The sequence below is a fragment of the Apus apus genome, chromosome 13, assembly GCF_020740795.1.
Source record: "Apus apus isolate bApuApu2 chromosome 13, bApuApu2.pri.cur, whole genome shotgun sequence".
NCBI lineage: Eukaryota > Metazoa > Chordata > Aves > Apodiformes > Apodidae > Apus > Apus apus.
The window spans coordinates 2,011,059-2,038,183 of NC_067294.1; the positions used below are offsets into that span (position 1 = coordinate 2,011,059).

At 40.4% G+C, this 27,125-nt stretch overlaps 1 protein-coding gene across 8 annotated transcripts in view; it reads left to right on the top strand.

Moving 5' to 3' along the window:
• Positions 1-27,125, top strand: part of RAPGEF6 (Rap guanine nucleotide exchange factor 6) — a 120,672-nt gene that overhangs the window by 81,638 nt on the left and 11,909 nt on the right. For 4 of the 8 annotated variants that reach the window (XM_051631201.1, XM_051631205.1, XM_051631206.1 and 1 more), the window contains 17 exons: positions 380-532; positions 1,045-1,209; positions 2,258-2,365; positions 2,685-2,888; positions 3,606-3,714; positions 5,652-5,895; positions 6,476-6,633; positions 7,684-7,698; positions 10,079-10,319; positions 11,644-12,027; positions 14,372-14,583; positions 15,429-15,552; positions 17,787-17,810; positions 20,414-20,634; positions 22,983-23,174; positions 24,619-24,753; positions 26,147-26,260. In XM_051631201.1, coding sequence (XP_051487161.1) covers positions 380-532; positions 1,045-1,209; positions 2,258-2,365; positions 2,685-2,888; positions 3,606-3,714; positions 5,652-5,895; positions 6,476-6,633; positions 7,684-7,698; positions 10,079-10,319; positions 11,644-12,027; positions 14,372-14,583; positions 15,429-15,552; positions 17,787-17,810; positions 20,414-20,634; positions 22,983-23,174; positions 24,619-24,753; positions 26,147-26,260 — 2,803 coding nt within the window. The remainder of the gene's footprint in view (positions 1-379; positions 533-1,044; positions 1,210-2,257; positions 2,366-2,684; positions 2,889-3,605; positions 3,715-5,651; positions 5,896-6,475; positions 6,634-7,683; positions 7,699-10,078; positions 10,320-11,643; positions 12,028-14,371; positions 14,584-15,428; positions 15,553-17,786; positions 17,811-20,413; positions 20,635-22,982; positions 23,175-24,618; positions 24,754-26,146; positions 26,261-27,125) is intronic. The other 4 variants (XM_051631202.1, XM_051631208.1, XM_051631203.1 and 1 more) reach the window with 3 other exon arrangements.

Sequence of the window (27,125 nt, forward strand, 5' to 3'; positions counted from 1 at the left end):
TACAACTGCCTCCTACTCACATTGCTGCTGTGTGAGAAACAGGAACTTCTGCTTTGTTCTGGAATGTAAACTTGAGTCCAGCCCAGCTGTGCTGTGTGTGTGATGGACATGCAGCAAGAACAGACACATAGAAAATACCCATTTTCACTTCTTAGAGCCTTTGTCCTCTCTGTGTTTAGCCCATTCAGACAACCTTTTGGAGATGTAAGAAGCTGACCTGTTCTCTTCTATTTCTAACTTTCTTTCTCATGGAGTTGGGCAGAACAGAGTGGGGTTGGTATTAAATGCTGTGCTGTCGTGATTATGTCAAAGCAGCCTAGAGATGAGGATCCATTCATGTTTTGCATGTTTATTCACAATCCTGTGTTGTCTGGGGCAGTTTGTGTGTATAGCCCAGCAAGACTACTGGAGGATTCTGAACCACGTGGAAAAAAACACTCATAAAGTGGAGGAAGAAGGAGAAATTGTTATGATAAAGGAGCACAGAGAGCTGGATCGCAGTGGGACCAGGAAAGGACACATAGTTATCAAGGTGAATTTCTTTCAGTCCTTTCCATTCATCTATTAAACCTTTATTTATTCGTAAATGAATAAAGTTTTGGTTTGAATCTAGAATACCTGCTCAGTTTTGTCTCTCAGCTGAAAAACTGTGATTGGGAAGAATTTGTTATTTTCCAAATTTCCTTCCACCTTCCTTTTAATAAAGTTAGACCCCTTCAGCATAAATATTTAGTTCTGTACTGGGAATGCCCTTTGTGCATCTTTATGCATTGCCCTGGTTTTTGTCATCTCAAGCTTAAACTGTATATTAAAAATAAAATTAAGGGAGGCTACTAATTGCTTTAGCCAGGTATTAACCTATGCAAAACACTTGAGCTGATAGAAGCACAAAGATTTGATTTAAACGTGGTAGTGTGTTTTCTCCCGAGTCTGCCACAACTGAAATTTGAGAAGGGAGTGTGCTGTTGGTTTTGTGTTAAGATGCTCTCTGGAGAGGGGTAGTGGTGAGAGATATCAGGGGTTTTTTTGCATTTAATTTTCAAGGCAACACCCGAGCGACTCATCATGCACTTAATAGAAGAACATTCTATTGTGGATCCAACCTACATCGAAGATTTCCTCTTGACATACAGAACATTTCTAACAAGCCCCCTGGAAGTTGGAAATAAACTCTTGGAATGGTTCACAGTGGACAGCCTCAGGGATAAGGTTGGTTTGAGTCTAAGAGGTTAGAACTCCCAGTGAAAATGTTTCCAAGCTGTGTGCTTCTTGTATTGCTAATAAACCAGGATTATGGATGCATGTGGGGCTTTTTCAGTGTCTTGGGCAGGTTTTGTTTGAGCACCTTGTTATGTGCTCTGTACTTAGAATAAACTCTGCTCAAGACAAGTGCAGTTGATAAAAGTGTTTCCATAAATAGGCTGAGGTTTAACTCTCTTTAACTGTATGTAGGTAGGGATGAAAAATGTCCCTAGCCTGCAACATTGTATCCATGTCCAATTTGTTGAAAATTATGGCAGTAAAGTTCTTAGCCAGGGCTTCATGTTTTCTAGCTGAAGGAAACCAAACAGACTATCAAAACGTATTTTTTTGCATAGGAAATTGTCTGGGGTCTTCTATTGTGGTTACTGCTGCTTTTTCCGTGCTGTTCATTTTGGCAACTGCTGTTTTTCAAGAAAAGGAAACTAAAAGAAAATCATCTCAGCAAATAAAAAGGAAAATTGTTTATTTTTAGAAGACAAGCTGCTATAGACTAGCCTTTTATTTTTATAATATGGATGGATAAAATAGATGTCCAACTGACTCTGCCATTTAATGGTAGTAACTTTCTACCTTGTACAAAAGCAATCAGAAGATTTAACGGAACAAGTTCTTGAAAGAAAGCTTTTTATTATCACAACAAACTTCCTAGAATTTTTTTAAGATCATCAGGGTGCTTTAAAAAGCCACGTTTTATAAGCAGCATAAGGAAGAGTTTTGATTTGTGCACCAGTAAATACCAGGTGCTGTAGCCAGTTAGGTACAAAAATGTGTGGGTTTTTTTTTAGTTTTTAATTTGTTTCCAAAAATAAAGGAAAAGAGAGGATGATTTCAAGTGTAAAAGTCTGTGTCTCTTTGTTAGGAGATGCAGTAATCTGGCACTGGTTGTTCTGCCATGTCCTTCTGTTCTTCTTTGCTCATAGATTAAAGCCTATAGGAAAAGAATCATTGGTACCTTTTTAATATACATAATTTTTAATTTATTTTTTTTTTACAGGTTACCAGAGTGGTCTTACTGTGGGTGAACAATCACTTTAATGATTTTGAAGGGGATCCTGCTATGACCCGATTTCTGGAAGAATTTGAAAAGAACTTGGAAGATACGGTAGGAGCAGAAAAGAACTGTCAGAATTCCCAGTGTTGTACCTTTTCCCTTTCCAGTGTGTGACCAGTGACTAACATTGTAGTCCAACAGTCTGACAGTCAATAGATGGACATACTTGTTTAAAACATGTATTTAGTTATAGTAGTAGTACATAAGGCCTTTATTTATGTGGTTGTGCCTTACTGCAAAAGAGGCCAAGGCTTATTTAGTAAAATTCAGGTATGTGGCACCCTAAGTCCTTAGGTGTTTTTATCACAACTGGTTTTCCATTTCTAGTAGAAGAAATGTTGTGCTCTGTTTTCTGTTGTCTTTGCTTCAGAAAATGAAAGGACATCTCAGACTGCTGAACATTGCCTGTGCTGCCAAAGCAAAATGGAGACAAATCACCCTGCAAAAACCTTCTAGAGATTCGCCGCTGTTCTTCAGCCTCCTTGGAGGAAGTGACAAGGGTTTTGGTATTTTTGTAGAGACTGTGGAAATGGGCAGTAAAGCAGCAGAAGCTGGTCTCAAGCGTGGGGATCAGGTAAAAGGCCATTTAAATTACTAATCTCCTATTTCATTCAAAAAAATTCCGGTTCCAACCAGCTCTAGTGTTCCCAACAAAAATACACTGTTTACTAAAAGCAAACAACTGGCTAGTGCTCTGTTGGGAGTGCCACTGTTCAGCTTCAGTTTTCTTGTGCTCAATGGGTTTCTATTAAATCGTTTTCAAATTATTTAAAAATATTTCAAAAACAGAATGGGAAAAGAAGGCAAATTGTGATTATTTTAGGAAACTTTCTGATCGGCGACATGGCTGAGTTGAAGGCATCAGATTGTTTTGTTGGAGTGATTCCCACCTAGGGTAAATCATCCCAGTTCACTGAGGCTGGTGGAACAGTGACAGTTCACACCAGGTGAATGTCTGGCCTTTGAGGTAGTACCAGTTCTGCAGGTCATGATCCACCATTATTTGAGGGCAGGTTCTAAGTGCAGCAATGTCATGCTAGCACAGAAAATAAGTTTGGTTAAAGCATTTGTCAGGAAGAAATTGAGGTCTTGGCTTATTTACAGGGTATAATTCCACTGACATCATGGAAACAGTTACTTTACAAGGGAAGTTTTCATTCTACAACTGCTGTAAAGATGGTAGGGTGACTTCTGGAAAGTTCTTACTGTGCCTGTATTATCACCTTTGTGTTTATAAGTCTGTCATAAATAGTTGTTCTCCTAACAGTTCAATTTTTATTTCTCCTTGAAGATAATGGAAGTAAATGGACAGAATTTTGAGAACATTACATTTGTAAAAGCTCTGGAAATCTTAAGGAACAACACTCACCTCTCCATCACTGTAAAAACAAACATTTTTGGTGAGTAGACTTTATATATGATGTATTTCTGTGTATGTGAAGAAAAACTCTGGCCTTTTTGGCTTTAGAAGTGCAATAAGATTCTACCTTTTTTCCCCAAGTTTCTTCAGGAGTGAGAAGCTGGGCAGAAGTTGCCTCGTGCCTCCTTTTGCTCAGCTCGGTGCTCCTGTGCCAAGGGCTGCACGTTGGGTGGCACAGAGCCAGCATAGCCAGCTCTTAACTCCCTGAGAAATCCTCAGATGACTGTTTAAGCAGCTTTGGTGTCCCCTTCATGCGACAGGGCTGAAAGAGAGCCAAGGGAGCTGGGCCAAAATGTTTTTGCCAAGAAACAGCAAAAATGTAGAACTGGGCTTTTGTAAAACTTTTTATAATGGCTGTGAGAATGATGGGTTAAATTGCCTTTAGATCTCAAACTGAAAAGGGGATATAAAAAGCAGTATGACATATAAATGTTGGCTTTTAATTGCCAATGTGAATATAAACACATAAATACCTCTTCAAAATCTCAGTCAAACCATCTGTTCTTTTTCCTCAATCCAGTTCAGGCAACAGAATAACCAGAGCTACTGAAAGAACGAGACTGTGCAGTAGTCAGCTCCTGGCTCCTTGCTTGGATCTGAGACCTTCTGATGGGTCTCATTTTTTATTTTCTTCCTCCAGTTACGTGCCCTTGTTCACTATTGAATTTATTTTTAATTATTATTTTCAGTTTATCAATGTGCAGGTAGAAACTTCCTAGCAGTTGCTTATTAGTGTAATTGCAGAAAATCATAAACCAGCCATGGGAACCAGAGGTCCAGACTAATGTGAAATGACATAAAATAAAGCAGAACTGTGAGTGAGGCAGTGATGGATTGCTCATTGGTATTATAAATGTAAGCAACATATGTTTAGGAGTGGATTCTAATCTCTTCTCTTCCTGCTAGCCAATATAATTTCAGGGTGATATCCCTGATACATTTTAATGAATTCATATCTTGAAGCTTTTTCAACAGTGACACTTATCCTGTCTTTTTAATTGAATGCTAAGTGCCTCGTGCTGACAGTGAGCAATTCCTGTTCTTACATTTGAATCCATACTGTGAAGGCTGTTGGCCTTAAATTGTTAGCCTTAAATTTTATTGCATAATGGAAATAGGTGACTGGCTGGGACTTTCTGCACAGCAACTCCTGGTTGCTCTGCTCCTAGGGAAAATCTGAGTAATTTGCTCTGTACAGTTCTGCATTCTCCCAGTATTGTCATGTTTTCCACAGAAAATGCTGAATTTCTGAATTGAGAAAAAAAATAATTTGTATTGATAAACAAATTTGACCAATTTGTTTTCACGTTTTTTACTTGAGAAGAAGTACAAAGAACATAAGCACTATCTTTCACATCATCAGGTGTGTCAGTGTTGGCAACAGATTGACTTAGTTTGATAAATGCAATAGGAAATTTGTTGTAGCTTCTGTTCAGTAGTGTTACTAAAAGCAAACAAAGGCAGTTTTGGAAAATATCTGTCTGTCTTGCAGTTATTGTAGGGGGAGCATCTGTGCTCCCGTTACCTAAAAGATGCACACAAAAAAGTCAATTAATAGTCAATAAATACGTAGAGCTGATTGCTGTGAACAAATTGTGTCTTTATTATCTATCCAGTAATGGTAAACCAGCTCTAATAAATGTACTGTGATACTTGCTCATTTGGAAAGTAGGAGGAATCTGCTGGGCAGAATGTTTCCTTGTTTTTATTTAACATTTAGGGGTTGCAAAACTTGAATAGGAGAAGACCCACACCCTTAGAATCAAAATTAAAATGCAGAGTGTTACCTGCTTTGTAGCTCTTTGGTTCACTCTCTCAGCAGGGATGTGAGAAACGAAAGGTTTGAGGGGAAAGACGAATTTTCTTAAGTTTTAAGTGTGCAAAAGCAAATGACAAGGATTGAATCTTCTCTTACAGTGTTTAAGGAGCTGCTCTGCAGGATAGGCCAAGAGAAGAATGGAATTCCACATATTCCAAAAATTGCAGAAAAGAAAAACAACCGTTATTCCATCCCAGATATGCCTGGAGATGTGGAACAGATGTTTCCTCGTGAAAAAGGAAACAAGAAAATGAAAGCAAACACTGTATCTGGTGGGAGAAACAGAATCAGGAAGATTTTAGACAAGACTCGCTTCAGCATCTTGCCTCCAAAACTGTTCAGGTTTGTCAAACTCTTCAGGTCAAACCGCAATTGTTCTTTATTAAGTTGTGATATTTTAGTTGCTTAGTATCTTCAGTCATTATGTTTATGTAGCTTACGTCTTTTTAAAAAATGGAGCAAATCTGACCCCTACGTGGAGACCAAGAACAAAATATTGAGTTCATGACGCACAGGGTTGGTTGTTAGCACAAGGACATCCAATTGTTGATATTGCTGTTCATGAACTCGCCTCCCACCAGCCCAGGCTGTACAAGCCTCATCAAACCTGGCCTTGAACACCTCCAGGGACGGGGCTTCCACAGCCTCCCTGGGTAACCTATTCCAGCACCTTCCTTCCCTCATGGTGAAGAATTTCTTCCTGATGTCTAACCTAAATCTCCCCTCTTCCAGTTTAAAACTATTCCCCCTTGTCCTATCACTGCCCTCTCTGCTGGAAAGTTTCTCCCGTGTCTTGGTGTCAGAAGCCTGTCTACAACATGTCATTAAAACATCCGAGTGCCATTATTTTTCCTAGTTTTCTTCATCCCAAGGTGAGCATAAGGAGCTTAATGCCCACAACTGAACCAAACCTGTTTTGCAGCGATGGCAGCGTGAGCCAGTCGCAGGACGACAGCATCGTGGGCACTCGGCAGTGCAGACACAGCCTGGCCATCATGCCTATCCCAGGAACACTCTCGTCCAGCAGCCCTGACCTGTTGCAGCCCACAACTAGCATTCTGGATTTCTCTAATCCTTCAGGTAAGACAGCATCCTTAGCTGGTTTACAGGATGGTTGCCAGGCAGCTGGTTCAGGCAGGAAATTCCATCTTCTAACAGCATCGAACGTGCTGAGTGCAGTTACCTGCTTGTCTTGGGGCCCCAACAGGTCCAAACTGGAAATTTCCTGAAAAACCAGCTGCCTGAATCTCTCCTGCCTGGTTTTTTATAACGTGACACTTAGCTTTTTACAAAGAAATGTATTTAGCCACCTATGAGAGTCTTTGATTTAGTAGAGGTTACCAGAGCTCTGGTGGAAGCAGGTAGTCTTTGCAGCTTTCTCTTCTGTGTTCCCTTCCCAATCCCAGCACTCTTGGAGATTGGACTTGTCCGTCCACCATCTTTGGGAGTACATTTCAGGCAGTATTGTGGTTAGAATGGGACTGCCATAGTACCAGCATAGTCAGGTTAATGCTTAATGTTTTACAGCCATTACCTGTATTCAACTGTACGTCTGAAAAACTGGAAGCTGGTTTGAGATGTGTGGTCCATGTTTTCATTGCTCTTACTGTAGGAATACAGTTTATGGGGTGGCAGCAGGAGGCATTTGTTGTTACATGCAACTGCCTGTAAACATGTCAAGTCAGAATCTTGTTTCCCTATTTCAAGTATAAGTTCTGAGCATAATTACATGTTCTGAAAGTGCCTTGTGGCCATGACTTATCTTTACAAAAATGTGCAGGTTTCCCCCTTAAAAGGGACATACACAGATATATCCTATCATGTAAATAAATATCCATAGCAAATAAGTCCATTTTTACAGCAAATGCAGGTTCTTGCTGTCTGCATGAGAACTGCACACACGTTCTCTAGGAATCTTTGTTTAATAATGTCCAAATTACTGCATAATATGAAACATTGATAACTAGTCCTTCTTACCTTTAAGTTTGCTATAACAAGTACAATATTTTTGAATGGCAGAGAAAACCCAAATGTTTCTGACACTGTGCTACATATGCTTAATAAGTTTTGTAAACATCTAAATCTTGATTTGGTGTTGACACAGTTTTTTTCTTTCTTCCCTGCCCGCAGCTGTTGGGTTTTACTGTAAGTATCCTGATGTAGAGCATCCTGTAGACCTTAATACTGCATGGCTTGCCTGTTCCACTTAACACTTCCATATGTTGCATTATGTAGTTATTACTGGTAGGGCATTAGATTGTCCTGGGCCCTGCACTCTTCCCTTAAATAAAACAAATCCATAGGTCCTTTAAGGGCACGATGCTGCACTGAGGCTGAGACTTGCTTTTTATTTTCATTTCTCTGCTGACCCACTGAATCACATTCAGCAGGTGACTTTGCTTCTCTGTGTCCTTGCTTTAAAGGAATTAAATTGCCAACATTCTACAGAAACTGAAGTTTTAGATTATAACATAGTTTGAGATTCTGTTATTTTATTGGACTTTTGTATAACCAAATTTATGTGCATGCAAACTTGAAACGTTCTGTGTCATCAACACAAGCTGAATAATGCATAAGAAAATAAATTTTTATTAATGTTTAGCTGCTTAAAAGCAAAGACCACAAAGGCAGATGTGCTTGTAATAAAATTTTCCCTCACCTGTTACAAGTTACACTAAGTTTGGTTGCATGGTGATTCTTTTTTTTTTCCTTCTTTTTATTTCATTCCCAAATGACATTTAATTTTGGTTTTATACCTTGAGTAGGTTCTGATTTTGATGTATGTTGATACCAAGGAGTAGATGTTTGCTTCTTCTCTTCATTTGTTATTATTTTTATGAGAACAGCCATCTCCCAAATTATTCAGGGTGTCATTTTCATCACTTTCACTCTGAAATAAGTCCATAATATTTATTTTTTGTTTTCATTACCCTCATTCATGTGTGCATGGATCTTCTCAAATTCAACTAGTCCCCAGCTGTAAATGAGACTGTTCTGGCAATGTGACAGTCATAATAATGAAACTGTTAGTAGAATTAGTTTTCAGTCAGATTATTTTTTAAACACCCTGTTTCCTTCCATCTTCTGGATTGTTAACAGCTGATGTTGAGGCTTTCTTTTTACAGTTGGCAGAAACTTTTGCTGCTCATTCATAAATTACCTGCTTATTTTTTGCCCTGAAATTTCTGCTCCTTGCCCTCATAACACCATTAAATCCTCATGCAAGAAAAAGTAACCCCAGGGTCACTGCCCCCGTTAAGAGAGATCTTTGTTTCTTGTTTAAGCAGTGGATTTTGACAGAAAACCAGATGTGTAGGGGAAAGAAGAGAGAGCTGCTGCTGGAAGGAGCTCAGTGCACAGGCCAGCAGGATGAGTCTTCTGGTAGAATTGCCAACAGGGATGCTGGGTCCTTCCCTCCCCCTGGCACTCACTGCCCAGACCAGGGGTTTTAGGTCACATCCCTCAATCCATGGATTTGGCACCTCGTGGTTGAGGTTGTTAAAGGCTGGTCAGGTAACAATGACAGAAGGGAAAGGCTGGTATTACAGCAAAAGCCTCTAGAACAGCCTTTCCCCTCTCTCACGGGGAGGCTCTGATGTGGGAGTTGGTGGCACATCTGCCTCTGACATGGCTTTTTGAAGAGCTGAAGGCGAGCTGAGGCTCAGCGAGAACCTCCCACATTCTCAGGTCTGCAGAAACTTGTGAGGTTTTAGTCTTCAAAGTTTAGGGAGGGGAAAAAATCTGCTCCCCTGACTTTTAAATTAGTGTGCACTCTCACTCTTGACATTTTTTTCCAACCAGTTAATTTTGAAAATCAAGCCTCTCCTAATAACTAATGGAGTGAATTATTTCCAGTCATGGAGCTGCAGACTAAACGTGTGTCTGTTTAGACACTTAATTCCTGCTGTAGGCTGCCTCAGATAAAGCTGTTCTTTAGTGCGTTTGTAATACGTAAAATGTGCTGTAAATAAGTACACTTGCCAAAGAATTAACTGCTGGCAGCAGTTTAGTTCCTTCAGGGTGAGAGAGCAAGTTTGCAGCTAGTTATGGGAGCGACCAAATCTCCTTTCCTCTCTGCATCTTCTGTCCACACGTGCTCAATGGCTTCCTGTCCCTGGGAAGGGTACCCTGGCACGGGGGGCAGGGGGGTGGGTTCTGGCTCTTGCACAGGCAGGAGAGCCAAGGAGGGAATGATGCTGCCAAGGCTTTTGAGGCAGGCTGAGCAGGCCAGTGTACAGCACAGTGATAAATCTAGATGTCTTGTACTTTGATTGTGGTCATGGGATGATAAAGTAATTGGGCTGTGGAAATGCAGGGAGAAGAGTCCTCTTTTTCCTCTCAAAATTGAAAGAAGAGGCTGAATATTTTAATGCATACTTATCAAGTCCAGCATGGCTGCTTTTTTCTTACTAGATGTTTTTTTGTTTGTTTGTTTTCTGCCTATTAAATGACACAGTAAATGACTTCATGTCTTTTCGATCAAAAAGGAACCTCATACATTAAAGATGTTGCTCTGTTATTTTAGATATTCCGGACCAAGTAATACGAGTTTTCAAAGCAGATCAGCAAAGCTGCTACATTATCATCAGCAAAGACACCACAGCCAAGGAGGTGGTCAGCCACGCCGTCCACGAGTTCAACCTGACGGGCGCCCCGGAGACCTACTCGCTGTGCGAGGTGTCCGTCAGCCCCGAGGGCGTCATCAAGCAGCGCCGCCTGCCCGACCAGTTCTCCAAACTGGCTGACAGGATCCAGCTCAACGGAAGGTAAATGGGCCCCTGGGATTCTGCTGTGGCTTTATTTGCCTTCTAGGATCGAGACGTTGGACAGACGCACCGGGGAGGTGTGTTTCAGTTGGAAGGGGCAGGTGTCTGTTGGAAGAGCGAGCAAGAAAGTGGCAGTAACTTACCCTTCCCTCTCTTTTCTTCCTTGTTTCATCTTCCTCTTTTGCACCCAAAAAAACCTTCCCCTCACTTGATGACAGCTAAATTTAGGAGATCAGGATAACCAAGACAGTGGCTTATACTGATATTTTTTTCTGACACTTTCCACATGTAGTTCAGAACCAAAACCCACAATTAGTGTCTTTCTCAGTGATGTCATGTTGCAATGAACTGATACTAACCTGAGATAAATTCTTCCATTTTATGTATACTGTTTTGCATGTTTCTGAAATGTTAAGTGCTTCAGTTTTATCTGATGATCCAATCCATACCAGAAGAAAGTGTATTAAGTAAAAAATTCTTCAGTTGTCTTTGCTAGGCAACAGAGGGAATTTGTGAGGAGGTAACTTCTGTATATCTGAAAGTGATCTGCTTGGGACCATGGAAATGAATTTTCCAGATACACTTTCATTTCCTGAATGCTATGTGCTTCATGTAAATATTAATATACCACACTAAACTTGTGTCAGAAACCACACTCAAGAAATGGAGAAATAAATTAACAAGAGATTTCTCAGGAATAATGTGAATCTAAAGTGTTATTTCACTGCTGAATTTACAAATGGAAAAGTAACTGAAGGGGAAAGCTACAGCAAGTATAGAAAATATTAGCAAAGAGGTAGATTAAAACAGCTTTAGAATAGAATTTTTTTTTAATTCAGTGTAGTGATGGTTTTTATACTAACTGAAGTGCAAGGTTATGGTGTCCCTGCTTGCCTTTGGCCTTGCCTCTTCCTCTGACTTGTCAGCAGTTACACAGAAATACAGGTAAAGACCCCTGTGATTTCAGTAATGTCCACGTTGATCATAGAATCATATCACAGACTGGTTTGGGTTGGAAGGGACCTTAAAGATCATCTAGTTCCAACCCCCCTGCCATGGGCAGGGACACCTCCCACTAGACCAGGTTGCTCAGAGCCTCATCCAAAACACTTCCAGGGATGGGGCTTCCACAGCTTGCGTGAGCAACCTGTTCCAGTGTCTCACCACCCTCACACTGAAGAATTGCCTCCTAATGTCCAACTTAAATCTTCCCTCCTCCCGGTATGATCCATTCCCCCTCCTCCTCTCACTACAAGCCCTTTTGTGTTAACAAACCCTCTGAAGAGCATCTCTAATGTTCTATTCTAACTCAATTATTCTTTAGGTATTATCTAAAAAACAATATGGAGACGGAGACCTTATGCTCGGATGAGGATGCTCAGGAGCTACTGAGAGAGAGCCAAATTTCCCTCCTCCAGCTGAGCACCATTGAGGTGGCCACTCAGCTTTCCATGAGAGACTTTGAATTATTTCGCAATATTGAGCCTACAGAATACATTGATGACCTTTACAAGCTGGACTCCAAAACAGGCAATGCTCACCTGAAACAGTTTGAGGATGTCATCAATCAAGAGACCTTCTGGGTTGCCATGGAAATTTTAGCAGAGCCCAACCAACTCAAAAGAATGAAGATTATTAAGCATTTCATTAAAATTGCTCTCCACTGTCGAGAATGCAAGAACTTCAATTCCATGTTCGCGGTGATAAGGTAAAATACTTCTCATTTGTCAGGTCTGATTTGTGCTGTCAAAGGCAGTCCTTGAATCTAAATGGAAAGAAGAGAAATAGGCCTGTCCTGAACAGATGAGGGGTGGTTTTCCGGGAATTACCAAGGTGTTCAGGAGCCAGCCTGCACAGAGCTGTGTTGGCGCTGCCGTCTGTCCCTTCTTGCTCTCACGGCAGCTCTCGATGTGCTTGTCTCATCTGTACGTGTTACCTGGCAGGGAAAGAGGAGATTTGGAAAAAGTGCTGTTTGGTTGATGAACTTCAGAAACCTGCCTGAACATTGCTGTCATTTTCCCTGATTCTGCAGCCCAATTTCCCTTCTCTTTTCAGTCCTTGTTACTTTTTCAGTCATATCTGCCACCATGAGATTACTTTATTTCTGCCTTTTATTCTAAGAACTTCCTCAAATCAGTCTTGTTTTAGTTTAATTTTCCTTTTCATTCTTTCCTGTCATCTGCTCACTTCTCTTTTTTTTTTTTCATTTGCTCACTTAGACTTTCTCTCCTGATTTGTACTTTCTGTTCTGATTTATACTAGATGCTGATACCTCAGCAGCACGAGTTCAACATTTCCCTTATTTGCAATTTTGTTATAGTCAGGTTTTACTTTTAAGAAAAAAGGTGCTGTTATTCATCAGACAGAGATCTGGATTCATGCTGTATCCCAGCACCAGCACTACCTTTTAAAATGGTATTTCCAAATGCTTTCCTCTATCTCTAGCCAGTTTATCAGATGGTTCTGGCTTCCATTCAGTCATACATTAAAGCATTAATGAATTTCCTTAAAGTGGGCAACCACTGGGGCTGTGGCTACTCATTACATGGTGAATATACATGTGGATACTGAATCTAATTCCTGTGTTCTGCTTCCTAATTTCTCGTGCTTTGCTGTAGGTGGAGAAATAGCTCTTCCAGGTTCTCAGTGCAGTCTAATCAGGCCATGACTGAAGTGATGTTTGATCAAAAAAAAAAAAAGCCCAAATAAATTAGCTTTTGTTTTACCCTTATTTCCAGAGGAATAGGTTTTTGTTAGCATATGCCCCAGGGGTTCACTCTCTTGCCTTGTGTTCCATGTTGATGTGATGCCATATGTTTCTTGAAATAGGAAGACCCCATCCTAATGTAGCATATGAAAGAGGAGCTGTGTGCTGCCATATGTTTCATTTTTTATTTTTTATTTTTATTTGAGAGAAGGCTTTGTTTGCAATTTGACAATACCATGGAGAGAAATCTGTATAAAAAATAAAACTATAAAAGAAGCTTTTGAAGCTTTAAAAATTAGAAAAAAACCCCAACCTTCTTACAATGGCAGATTCAGTAACTGTATGATTTTGGGTTTACTACTGAATGCTGGAGAATATCACTTGCCTGTTCTGCTGCTACAAGGAATTTGTCATCACTGCAAAATTTCTCAAGCAAAGTCGGTGTCAAACTATGCTAGGGAGGATGGATATTTTAAATTTTTAATGTTTTTCTTTTTTTATTGCTTCCAACTAGTTCTGGATATATTTTACTCAATGGAAAATGAGGGCACAATAACAAGTTTAGTGCATCTGCTGCTTCTAATGCTCAGTCTGTTGGTGCTTGGTTCCAAATGCTCCAAACATCCTCCTCTGAAGTCCTGCCACTCCTGCTTGGGCTGAGCTGGGCTCTGGTCTCACTTCCTACTGTAGCTGTGTATACACCTCATTAATTTTTCACCCTTTTTGTCCTTACTATTGAATACATTTTTACAGGAGAGGAGTGGTTTTCAAATTACATGGGCAACAGTTCTGTGTTAGGTTGGTTTTGGCAGGCTAGCTTGGAATTTGTACCTTGTGAATGAATAGGAAGCAATCGTGCTTTTTACAGTTCTCTTTTTCACTTGATCACAAGAGTGAACAGCAGAGGTTTATTGTGATGAACTCCCAGCCTAGCATTCACCCAGTTTTTTTTGCAGTTAATCTTGTGAAGCTATATTTAATCCTTAAAACAAACAAAAAAACCAACCCTTTACTTCCTTATGAAAGGCAATCATAGAATGGTTTGGGTTGAAAGGCACCTAGAAATCATCTAGTTCCAACCCCCTTGCATGGGCAGAGGCACCTGCCACTAGATGAGGTTGCACAAAGTTCTATCCAGCCTGCCCTTGAACACCTCCAGGGATGAGGCTTCCACAGCCTCCCTGGGCAACTTGTTCCAGTGTCTCACCATTCAAATAGTAAAGAATTTCTTTCTACCATCTAACCTGAATCTTCCCTCTTCTGATGCAAAACCATTACTCCTTGTCCTATCACTACACACCCTGGTATCACTAACAGCTAATAATGAAAAACATCTGCCTTACAGTGGGTTAAATCTAGCACCAGTAGCACGGCTCAGAGGCACCTGGGAAAAGTTACCCAGCAAGTATGAAAAGCACCTCCGAGATCTTCAGGATCTTTTTGATCCCTCTCGGAACATGGCAAAATACCGCAACATCCTCAGCAGCCAGAGCATGCAGCCTCCAATTATTCCACTCTTCCCTGTTGTCAAGAAGGACATCACGTTTCTGCATGAAGGTAATGTCAAATGTGGGGAAATAATGAGCTAAGCTTTGACTCTGCTTGAGCCCTTTCTTCAGTGCTCCATGATTCAACCAGTGTCTGATAGATGCTGCCACCAGTAGGAGGCTTTTGATGCATCCTTTGTAGGAGTGCAATCAAATGGAATCTGAATGCATAATGGAAGAGAGGAAATGAAAAATTAAACATGTATTTTTAATATTTTAAAAGCAATGCCTAATCATCATCTGTCCATCTAGGTGAGCATGCTATAACTGGTAGTTACACTGCCTCACATCCATCTCTTGCACAAAGTTGCTGCAGTGTTTCTAGGGTTTCCTTCCATGTTGTGGCTTCCAGACACCTACGATGATCTAACACCTCCTACTCCTGCTTTTGGCATTTTCAAAGGTTTTTGTTTAAACATTTCCATTTTTTTCCTTTTACACAAAGTTCTCTTTGCAGTTGGTTAAGGTTAAGCATTTCCAAATCTGCCCACTTCCTGGTTGGAATGTTTCAGGACTGTTTGAACTGATTTTGGAGTGTGGAGGCTGTTGATGTCAGTTCTATATATTATTTTAACATCTGTGCCAGTGAATTTGGTCATAATTCACTTAATCCTTTTTCATCCTACTGATACTTGTTACTTCAGAAATAGACTAACTAGAGCAATGCTGGAGTCTGAGTGGGCCTGATTGTCGTTTGTGTTTTGCCAGTTTCCTGTTTTCTTGCTGTTTTGATTAAAGCAGTTTTGTTGATGTAGGGGCAGGGAGGGGAGGATAATGTGGGGGACTTAGAAACACATTGCCCAATGAAAAAGTATTTCTTACTCTTTTTTTCCTCTCTGTGTTTCAATTATGCAGGAAATGATTCCAAAGTGGATGGCCTGGTCAATTTTGAGAAGCTCAGAATGATTGCCAAAGAAATCCGCCAAGTTATCCGAATGACCTCAGCAAACATGGATCCAGCTGTCATGTTCAGACAAAGGTGTGCAATTTAGAAAGACAGTGGGATTGAAGGTGTCTCAGAGTGGGTAGGGGTCTGGGTTTGTGTGTGCTTCAGTACGTTGGTATTTCATTGTGTAACTTTCCATTGACATTCACCATCAGAACCACAATCTTTATCATGTTGTGGCAATACAAGTGATCCTTTCCACACCTGCTTTTAATGACTTCCAAACCAATTTGTTGTCTTTAAAAAGCAAGGAAGGATAGGTTCTAATTTTAACGATTCATATTTTTTCCTGAATAAAATGTTAGTATCATGGGAGTTTTTGGAGAGGTATAATATTAGGGAGGAAATAATATATATGCATAAATATGAAATGTTGCTTCAAAACAAAACTCAACTGGAACAAATTAAAAATAAGATATTTTTCAATTTGTTCTGAACACAGCTTGCTCCACCTACGTAATGTTTGATGTGTTCAGGCTCTAAGCAGGTGGAGAGTATTTCATTATTGTTTTTTTCCTTTGTTTTTCCCCTGATGGATGGGATCTTCAGGCTCTGCGTTAACAAACTGCAGAATAAAAGCACCACAGTTTCTAATCTGCTGTTGCTGAGTTCCAGAATCTATTTCATGGAACTAAATAATTCTCTGCATCTCTTTGCTTCCCACTGGCTGAACTAAAAGCACCAGTGAGTCCGTGTGTCTGTGCAGGGTCCTGTGGATCCCTGTCCTGAGGAGCTGTGCACTCCTTGCCTTGCGCTATTAGTTTGCCTCTCAGATTAAGGGCCAGACAAAAACTCCTCAGGATGCAGTTCAGGTGGGGAGTTGGGGACAAGGTGGTGCCCTTTATGTCACTACATGCTTTCTACTTCAAGGAATGACAGAACAGTCCATTGGGTCCCCTGTGAGGTGGGGGTCCCCAGCAGTGGAGAGCTCTGGAGGCCAGGCCATGAGCAGGGCACAGAGGAAGCTCAGTGGGCAGTTGGTCACTGTTGCTTTGTGCCATTCCTGACTGAATTCCAGTGGATAGGTCACCTCAGCAGCTGGAATTGTGTTTGATTTATGAATTCAGTTACATCTGTGCACTGGAAGGGAGTATTGTATGCAAGAGCACTCAGCCTATGTAAGAGCACAGAGATCTGGTTCCCTGTGGTCCTCCAGTGGTCAGGATTCACAGATGATGATGGATTCACAGAGGCTGACTATCAGGAAACATCAGTATTTCGTTTAAAATTGGTCCAGTTGATGTTTGAAATCGAATATATCCCTTGCTAGTGTTTAAAATGGATTTAACTTAGTAAAATTTCTTTTTTAACACAAATTGTGAAGTTATTTACTGATAAGTTGTGACTGCGTTTCAGAAATTTTGGCATTCACAGATTAAATCAGTCTATAAATAAATTTCTTTGATGCCCCATGCACACTTACTAAGACCTAATGAATTCTAATCATCAAACGAATTGACTAGTAAATAGATACCTTTAGTATGTTTTTCAGAATTACAGCACACATTTTAATGGTAATTTAAATCATGCAGACTGACATAAAATGCTTAGGCAGCTAATATTAGAGATAGTGCCGAAGATTAAAAGAAAATAATTCCCTGTTTTCACATGATTTATGTTCATCTTCGTTGCCTCTGGTGTTTGATCTATCAGTTTGTGTTGTGAAGCACCAATAAATGCTTTTGAAGATTAAAAATGAACAAGAAAATATGTTTGTTAGTGGTAATGTGAGACTCTATAGCAAGTTAATTGCTGATTAATTCAGAGCATCTAGTTTTCCAGCCTGTATTTGGCAACTAGCTTATTTTCCAGCAAGTAATCAAGAGAAAACATCATAAACTTGAATACTGATGATGATTTCTCATACACTTACTGCAGTCCTAATGCAAAGAATAAATTAATTTAACCACACTTTCTGCAGTATTAAGAAGTTAAAGAGTTTTTGCTCATTCCATCAAAATTGAATTTAGCTTATGGGAAATTCTTAACAGGAAAATTTAATGCAAGTTTGTTTTTTAAATTATTGGGTTAAATTTAAACAAGAAACTGATAGATGTTTGTCCATATGCAAGTGTTTGAGCAAGTCCTGCCCTTGCATTCCATTAAAACATTGTGTCATTGTTTGAGAAGAATTTTGCTGTACAGAAATTTTTTCTTTTCTGTTCTTTCCTGTCTACATCTTTCTTCCTGACTCTCAACTGTTTTATTTTTTTCCTGTGCTTTTCTGTTCAAATACATGCTTCAATGTATATGGCTCTTGCTTACAGGAAGAAGAGGTGGAGAAGTTTGGGGTAAGTGTAGAGATGAATGCAACTAAGATAAATAAAGATTATGCAACTCTTAACATACTGCATCCTCCTTGTTAGTGCATGCATCTGAAGTACAGCATGCATTTTATTAACCCTGCAATAAAGATTTTGTGGAAAACAGGAATAAGGGGTTAAAGTCAACATTAAACTGCAGCTATAAACATTCTGAGTTGCTTTTGTGTATTAGATAAGTTGTTTGAGTTTTGGCTTTATGCATAAAAAAAATCCTGCTGTGCAGTTATATTGGAAACTATTTTGGGAAATAAAAAGTTGCTTTTTAACGTGTAGCAGAAAAGTGCCAGCCCTTCTGCATTTTAAACCATGAAGACAGTTTGAACTGTGATAACGATAAGTCATTTTCCCCCTGAAAGCTTAAGTTCAAGCTTCAAAGTATTTATTTTTAGTATCTGTTTAAAATGTATCTCATATTTCATAGACCAGAAGCCTCATTGTTTTTGCTGGGAGTCTTGATTGTGCCAGGACTGAATAATGAAATGCCTACAAATGAGAGCACTGAGCCTGGCTGGTCAGGTCCCTGCCTGGCACAGGGCAGAGCTGTTAAGATGACACTGTAGCCACATTTTATGTGTTCTTATGTGCAGTTTCTCCCATAAACTGTTCTGACCTGAGCCTGAGAGCCTTTGCACTTTGAAACTGTGCTGCTTTTCATCCTGTGACCCTGGCTGCAGGCTGTGAGCTGTGCCCCGGCACACTGAGCTTGTGCCCAGAGGGTGGAGGCAGAAAGGCTGGTGGGGCCTTTCCTGTCCTACTGCAACTCACAAAGGGGTGGCAAGGAGATGGTCAGCAGGGGATCCGGGCACTCTGTGCAGAAAGGGTTTACCCCCACCAACAGTGATGGGGACAGTGCCAGCACTTGTGCTGGCCAAACTGGGGAGAGCAGGTTTGGGTGCTGGTCCCTGGTGAAACCAGTGAGGTGTGGTGCCCCTGGGGCAGGAGCCTGGCTGGTGGGAGGTGGGCAGTAGTCAGCAGTGCAGCTCGTGGGGAGAAATACCCAGTTGGAGCCACCACAATTTCTAACCGTTGGGATGACTGAGAGCACAAGTGAATGAGGAAAAATAATTTTTAAAGGGAGTTGACTTAAATTGCCTTAAAAGGTCAAGTCCAGATTTGAAAGAAAAACAGAGTGTATGACAGCAATAAAATATTTGTCATTAAAAATAAACAATGTAGTTTCCTGTTTCATTATGTGAAAGATAGAACCTTCTGAAAAGAGAAAGAAAGATACAAGGAGATGAGTGCCCTGGGATTGAGTAGGTGTGCACAGTCCATCGTGCCATTTGCTGCTCTTTGCCTGTAACAGCATTACTTTTTCATTTAATTAGGCTATACATTTCTGCCAGCTTTTAAGCTTAATTTTCTCTTAGACTGATTTGTTTAACTTCTTTGAAAATCTTGCAGTCAGCTGCTTTTCCACCACTTCTTATTTTTTAAGCTCCATGTGCTCCATTCTTTAGACTTCCTCAAACAAAATGTTTTATTCTGACTCAGCCATTATGGCTTTTCTGTGCTGGGGGTTGTTTATTCTGCCACTTGTGATTTTGTAAGTGCACCCAAAGTATTGAGAAACATCTTTACAAATAATTCAGCATTTTAAAATGAAGTTATTCCTCTGAATATTTAAAAAAAACCCACAAACAACTTTGAACAACTTTATTGACGCTTTTCATTGGAATTTGTGTTACGTACATTGTGGTCTCCATTTATCAAAGAGTGGATCAGGACTGGTGTGGCCATAGAGGTGATGTGTGTATTTGAACTGTACCAAAGTCAGTTTTTTGGTCACTGATTCATTCTGAATAGAAGAGACAGTCAGGACTGACTGATGTACCTGAACCATTTGGGGATGATTTGGTTTTGCTTCAGTTGCTGGTAGAACTGGCAGCTCAAAATTAGAAGCATTGAAGAGTGTTGTCTTCCCTAGGTGCAAGTCTGGGCACTTGTATGTTATCACTGCCTTCCTGACCTCTGTTGGGGTACATCTTTTTAACGAGCTGCTCTTCTGTGAATGTTTTTACTTAACTGGAGAAAGAAGTTGAGTGTAATATAATGTACTTTGCATATTTAACATCATTTCCCCCCTTACTTGAACATGGTCAGAAGCTCTGTTTTCTAAGAGGATTTCACACCAGTGACTCACTTCTGTATTCAGCTGAGTTGCAAGAAGTTTCAGTTGTAAGCCTAATGCAAACAGGGGGTACCAAATGCTTTAAAGGAGCAAAGTTACCAAGTTTGTCCCTTCTGCTGCTGCAGGAGTGTGGGTTTTGCAGAGCAGCACTGCCAGTCCTTAGCAGAGCTGACTGGCTCCCTTGTGCAGCATTGTGCCTCGTTCTTGCCAGTTCCACATTTTCATACAAATCCTTCTCTAGCCTCAAATTGCTGCTGTCCATTTACCAGAATATTTTAAGACAAGAGTTGTTTTAATGCTGTTCATCTTTTTAACTCATTCGCATCAGCATGTACTAGCCCTAACTGAAGACTATTGGTTTTGATCTGCTTTGGCGTGTGCTACTGAAGCTCCTCGTTGCTGCCGAGAGCTGAACATTTACTGCTTTGCTCTCTTCTAGATCTCTGAGCCAGGGCAGCACAAACTCGAACATGCTAGATGTACAGGGAGGTGCCCACAAAAAACGTGCCCGACGCAGCTCCCTTCTGAATGCCAAGAAGCTGTATGAGGATGCCCAGATGGCAAGGAAGGTGAAGCAGTACTTGTCCAACCTCAACGTAGAGACAGACGAAGAAAAGATCCAAATCCTGTCACTTCAGTGTGAGCCTGCATACAGCACTCGTGAGTACAATGATCTAGAATGTTGGTGTGATCTGGAAGATACATAAAAATCTTGTTCCTTCCCATAGAATTGCTCATTTAAAACCATCTCCCTTCAAGAAAAAGTGCTGGTTTTTCAATTCACGTCCTAACAGTTTTAGCAAGCCAGTGTTCAGCTTCTGATCTTGGTTGAGCTCAGAAAACTTCAATGATGTTTTCTGTTTTGACCTATAGTTCTTAAACTGGATGTCTTCATCAGTCTGGAAGGAAATTCAGTAGTACATTAGCTCTGTTCTTGCCCTGCTGTCCTTGTGCAGAATTAGGAAGGATAAAAGTAGTGTTTACCATATGAACAGCAAGAAAATGAAGAGAGACACAATCAATACAGAAACTGCAATGGATTACAGCTTATGATAAACAAAGATGCTTGAGAAGGACAAGTTAGGTCAGTATGGTCTGATGGGATTGACATGGGTTGACAGTCAAAAATTCAGAGCTACAGCAGGGCTGTTTTCATCATTTGAACTCCTGTGCAACTGTCTAACTAAACAAGCTGTTTTCTGACCTGCTGTCTTACACAGTTCAGTAAATTCTTACTTAGATATGAGAAATGGTCATTGCATTTTATTTTGATCCTTAGGAATTTTCACTTCCTTGAAGGGTAGTTTTTTTTCAAAGTAGAAGAGTAGCAGCATTGCTAATTAAAATTTTTACATGTTGTCCAAATGTAGCATTTTAAGACTTTTTTTTGTCCTCAAAATACCATTTTGTCTTGGATGAGATAAGTTAAAACATGGCTAGGAGATGGCATCTTGAAGATAAAAATTTAAGCCCTTTCCATTACTCAGTATTAAGAATGCAAATCCTTATTATTTCACAAGGTGCCTATGCACTTTTATTTAACATTTCCTTTTAAACAGCACTGATGTCGGCATCCCAGAAATGGCTACACTTGACTCCTCTTTAAAATGCTTTCAATTCTGTGTATTCACAGTGGCTTTTTGCCTGAGGTGGCCAGAAATCACAGGTAGCTCTGAACAGAAACATGCACACATCATATGTTGCTAGTACAGGTGTTCTGCTGGTGCTGTGTTCAGCCAGATCTGTGACAGCACAGGATGTTTCTCCTCAGAGTTAACACTATTGTGGGTTTTATGCCTTACTCCTCTGCTGAAACAATAATTTAAAACATGTCAGGATGAACTCCTGATGATCTATGTGCAAACATACCAGGTGGCCATACTGTCCCCAGGAGACAAATGTTAGGAGGTTGTTTTTCAGTTGTTTTAAATAAATAGTTTAAAATCTTGTTTGCACAGTGCTAGCCATAGATATGTGGAAGTAAAAATTGGGAATGTATACTGGGTGTTGTACTCCATGTAGTTAAGCAAATCCAGTCCTTTTTTCCTTAAACTTCAGAAAAGGAAAATGAAGATTAAGTGGATATACAAATAAATACATAGTAGAGAGTGGCGTGTTATTAAAGGACCTATTTTTAAAAACTGCAAAGGAAACACCAAGACAAGAAAAAAGCACATCAACCCCACCCCCCCAGGTTTGGTTATACTCAGAGTTTGCAGAGCTAGCAGGAGGGGTGGGGGAGTGATGCTGCCATGGGTAGAGTTGGGAGCCCTGAACCTGTTCCCAGGGGAGTTCCTCTGCACTTGGGGCATTTACCCACATTTAAATTTTGACAAAGTAACTTTGAATCAGGGTACATGGCTTTGCAGGTTGTTTTTGTCCAGACAGGGTTTTTTTGCACAGATCCAGAAAAGCAGGAGGTGCAGCTGCCTTGTCTCTTTCCTTGGCAGGAAGATTCTCCTTGCCTTCCTTGCAGGAGGAGTGAGCAGTGATAATGCTGCAACCCAGACTTTTCCAAGGGAATTTAAGGAGAAGTCAGATGGCCTTAACTTCAAATTCTATTAGTTGCTGTGTGATTAAAGTAGAAACAGAATCAGTGCCCTGTGTTGTAAATCAGTTGTGCCACCTAGTGAAAGGTTTGGTGGCCACTACAAAACAACCTTTTCCCAGTGGCATTGTGTCACTTTGAGGGAGGGGCTGTCCTGCTTCTGCACCTTGTGTACAAACATCTCAAATATGGACTTCAATTGTGATAGAAATAAATCACAATTTTGTCTTCTGGTAAAGTACCTCTAGGACACTTTGAAGAGTTTAGGTGTTTTAATGCCATTTCACATAACAGCCTCTCCAGCATAGCCAAGTAGGTGCGTTCAGAATAGAAATGGTTTCAAATGTGTTTTATCTACTTCATACCGTGGTTGCTTTGGATGGATGTTGGTAGTTAGAATGGCTGTAATAATCCTGCAGTTCAAAGTGCAAGATGTTTATAGAAAGTTTTTCCCTAACAGTGACAAAGAATTTAAGTGAGAGAAGAGGAGCAAAATCCTCAGAAATGTCTCCAGTACCCATGAGATCGATCGGCCAAACCACTAAAGCCCATCAGCATCAACAAAACAGGATGAGTCAAGTTCTTCAGGTTCCCACTGTGAATTTATACCCCAGTAGGAAAAAAGGAATGACAAAGGATCACGTCACGTTCAGTGAGTATCTTCAGTCCATCTGTGTTTCACAGATGATGTAAATAAGAGGGTGGAGCTGTTTGTAACTGGGTGGATTATTTGAGATACCCTTTTGCTTCATTCACTTGAAAATAGTTCAAGCATATCTGTGTGTTTTAAAGAGAGTGTGCAGTTTATGTAGTCATTTGCACAACCTTTAAGAACCTTTCCTAAACCAGTCAGTGGTAAGGTCGTGTCTCCCGATGCGCTCTTGTTGTGTCGCTTCGTTTTTCCCTTGAATTAAAGAACGTGTTTGAACTAAAGTGATCTCAATATCTCTCAGACAGGTCAGAGGTACCATGGAAGGGGTTTTAGTGGTTTATTTCTGTATTCTAAAGGGGTCTTACGCAAACAGAGCAGAACAACATTGCTTGTTTCTTTTCATAACAAAATGAAGCATAATATATTTAGGTGAAATCACTGAAACAAATCACAGACACTTAATAATATAACCTCTGTGACACTGTTGTAACAATATTATTGTCAAAAAGAGCAGCACAACATAGGTTATTAGTTGCTTCTAGTGAGAATCAGGTTCTTTCTGTCTCTTAATTTGCTATTTGCAGAGTAGTATTATGTATTCTAACGTTTTTGGCCTATTTGCATAACTGTTGTATTATTTCAAAGCTGCGGTTATGGGTTATTAAATAAAGTTTGTTGCAGTCAGTAAATGATATGAAATGATTCTGTGATACATTGAGCACAAATAGCCATTAAAGTAGCTTCAGAAAACAGTACATTGCAGCATATAAAATAATGTTTCCAGTTAGTATTTATTTCCAGTCTCCTCTTAAAAAGCCTGTACAACTTTATATGTTCCAGAAGCTTTGCTGAGAGGCATTTCTTTATTCCTGTGTGTTAAGTGTTCAGTGTTGATCTAACAAGCTCTTTAGACCCTAAATTAACTCCTCAGTATCCTCTCCAAGGTGGTCTAAGAGGAAAAACCAAATAATCTGTTAGTGAAGTGCAGGGGTACACTGGTTTTGCTAAACTTGCTGGATAGTGTGTAGTGCCTGTGAGTCCTGATTGCAGAACTCCTGATTGTGAAGATCTTGAACTGACTTGTTGGCTATCACACAAGTTGGGTTTAACACTGTCCCAATGTGTGATGGGCAAGGGTTTCCTCCAAGATTTACATGTTACATAGTTCTTAGTCCTTTGCAAAACCACAAGTCTATCTATTGCAATGGTTCCTGTTATGACTTGAGTGTCTCAACACTGAGCTGAGCAGCCAGCACTAGCAGTGGTCACTGCTGACCTGATCTAAGTTTGAGATGGAGACTGCCTGCACATGCAGAATTCATCTGAGCAGCTGCTCCTCCCTTTGCTCAGTACTCCTGTGATGGTTCAGGATGGTGCTTCTGTGTAGTTTAAGCAGATAATCGCTAACTTGAAAAGTGGGTAAATGATATTGTTGTTTTCATAGGCACAGGCTCCCCACAGAAGTCATTAAGTTTGTCTGAGGAAGTAAGTAGTAAGAAGCAAACAGATGACACCATGTCCATGGCATCTTCTTTGCACTCCAGCCCACCTGCTTCTCCTCAGGGCTCTCCACGCAAAGGTATGTGTGCTGTGGGAATGTTCAGCATCCACCCTGGGAACTCGTGCCTGTACTGAAACCAGGGTGGGCAGTGGCAAGAATCTGTTGGTAATGAAGTGTAAGAGAAGCAGTAGTTTAGAATATTCATGTCAAGAATAGAAGCATGTCTTTCTGTGCATAGACATGGTTTTCAATGTACTTTAATGTTTTGGCCTTAAAAGTCACCTACTGTTTAAAAAGAGGAACAATTGTTTTATTAAAAATGCTTAAGTGCTTCTGGCAGAGTTTCCAGTAGATCTTAAGTGCTGACAGCCACCAGTGTATCAGATCAGATTTGGGTGGCTGGTTGTATGAATGGGGCTCACAAACTTGGGGTTTTCTTGAAGGTGGCAGCATCGCGCAGAAGCTGTGGCTGTTGAGATGTCTTATGTTTTTTGCCTAAGGCAGCTGGAATATCAGATGGTCAGGTGGAGCTGGAGATAAAATGCTGTTGTCCTTCTTCAGAAGAGATGGTTTTGTTAGCTGCAGAATATGTGCATCCATCTAAATCCTCGAGTCACTATTCATACTATTTGTTCTTGTGCACAGGGCTTTGTATACATCCCTGTCTGTCGTGAGGCCCTGAGAATCCCTTTATTTTTTATGTCTTCGTCTTAAAAGACCTGCATCACTTCATCATTAGTCAACTTTGGATGGGAATTCATTTGAAATCTCTTAACACCACTTTATAGTCAGCCAGTGTGGCCCATGTCAGATGGTGTAAGGTGTTTTTCCCTCCCTTCTGTGCTGCTTTTGACTCACTGCCAGCCCAAAGCCACTGGGTCAGCATGGCATGGCATGGGGACTTGCTGCATCTTCTCACCCTTTCCAGGGGGAGATCATGCTGGTCCATCCACTTCTGCCTTCACAAGATACTGTTGCCTTTAGGAGAATGCCACTTCCTCTGCTTAAACACAATATATAGATACATATATGTAAGAAGCTTAATTACTTGGGTTGCCAAACCCAAATCTCCACTGAGATTTTTGAGCGTTGCTTATAAATGTGTTGTTTTTGTTAACTTTCATCTGGTTCTTTGAAAATACTGTTTTGTTTCTTTGGGATTATTTGATTAATTCGACTTGCTTTCAGCATATTTTAGCACTGATCTGCTTTGATTGAGGTGATCATACCCCGTTGTATGTGTAGTGCTGCTAACAGCTCATTGAACTAAAATGAGGTACTTCACAGGCAGCGGGAAGACGTTTTAGGCATGAACACGTTGCACTTAATCTTAGAAGTCATTTTCTTTTGAGCTCTGCCTGAGTGATATGCAAATAGGACTCAAGAAAAGTTGTTTGAAAATCAGGACAGTATTTTAGCTGTTCCTTATCTCGTCACTTCTCAAGATCTGCCTGTGTGCTCTTTATTGCAGTTGATAACATCCAGAGGTCGGATAACTGCGGTCAGATGAACCTCTCTGGCTCCTCCTCATCACTTGCCAGTGAAACCAGCAACAAGAACAGTGGGCAACGCAGCTATGGAATAGGTGGGGCTTACTTACAAAAGCAAATTCAGATGATTTGCAGAGCAAGAGACAGTTCTGTCATAAGTGAAAAGAGAGAAAGAGAGAATGTGAGCGAAAAGACAGAAGCTGAGCGTGAGCACAGGAACACGAAGGGGCCCCTGTTTAGAAGACTTAGGGAAAGAAGTTTCTCCAGGGAAAGAAGCTTCTCCAGGGAAAGAACAGCTTTTACTGCAAAAAGGGAAGCAGAGCACAGTGAAGCTTCAGAATGGAGTGAAAAGGACAGTGATTCTCTGAGTATAGCAAGTATCTATAGCAACAACAAGCTGTGGACATCTTACTGCCTGTGCATCAAGCCTAGAAGGAGAAGGAAGACTTTATAAAGACTGCGGTGTCCACTCCATGCCAGAGTGACTTTATCTAAGTTATTTCAGCATTATTCGTTTACATGTTTAAGCTGTTTAATGTGCTTCCCTTTCAGATACTTGTGTCAGTTATTTATAGCTAATCACCCTTAGAGTGCAGTGAAGACAATAATGTGAAGTGTAGAAAATCAAGGAACAGGTACAGTGGCAGTTCTGGTACTTAGTGTTTCGCAAGCGCCAGTGAAACAGTAAGTTCTGCAACATTCTCTTAATTAGACTCCAGACAGTCCCTCATATGATGCAAATCCATTGCTCACTTCCAGCATTGGTGTACACTTGTACTGGTCACATCTTTTCTGCTAACCTTTTCATCCCAGAAAAGACATGCATTTGGTCAGTTTATATACGTGCTGTTATTTAATGACTCAGCCTTCAGGTGGTGTTCATCTCTTTAATGAAGATGAGCCCTTTGGTTCTCCAGGTCTTTGAAGTTGTTGAAGAAGAGTGTCTTAAAACTAAGATGC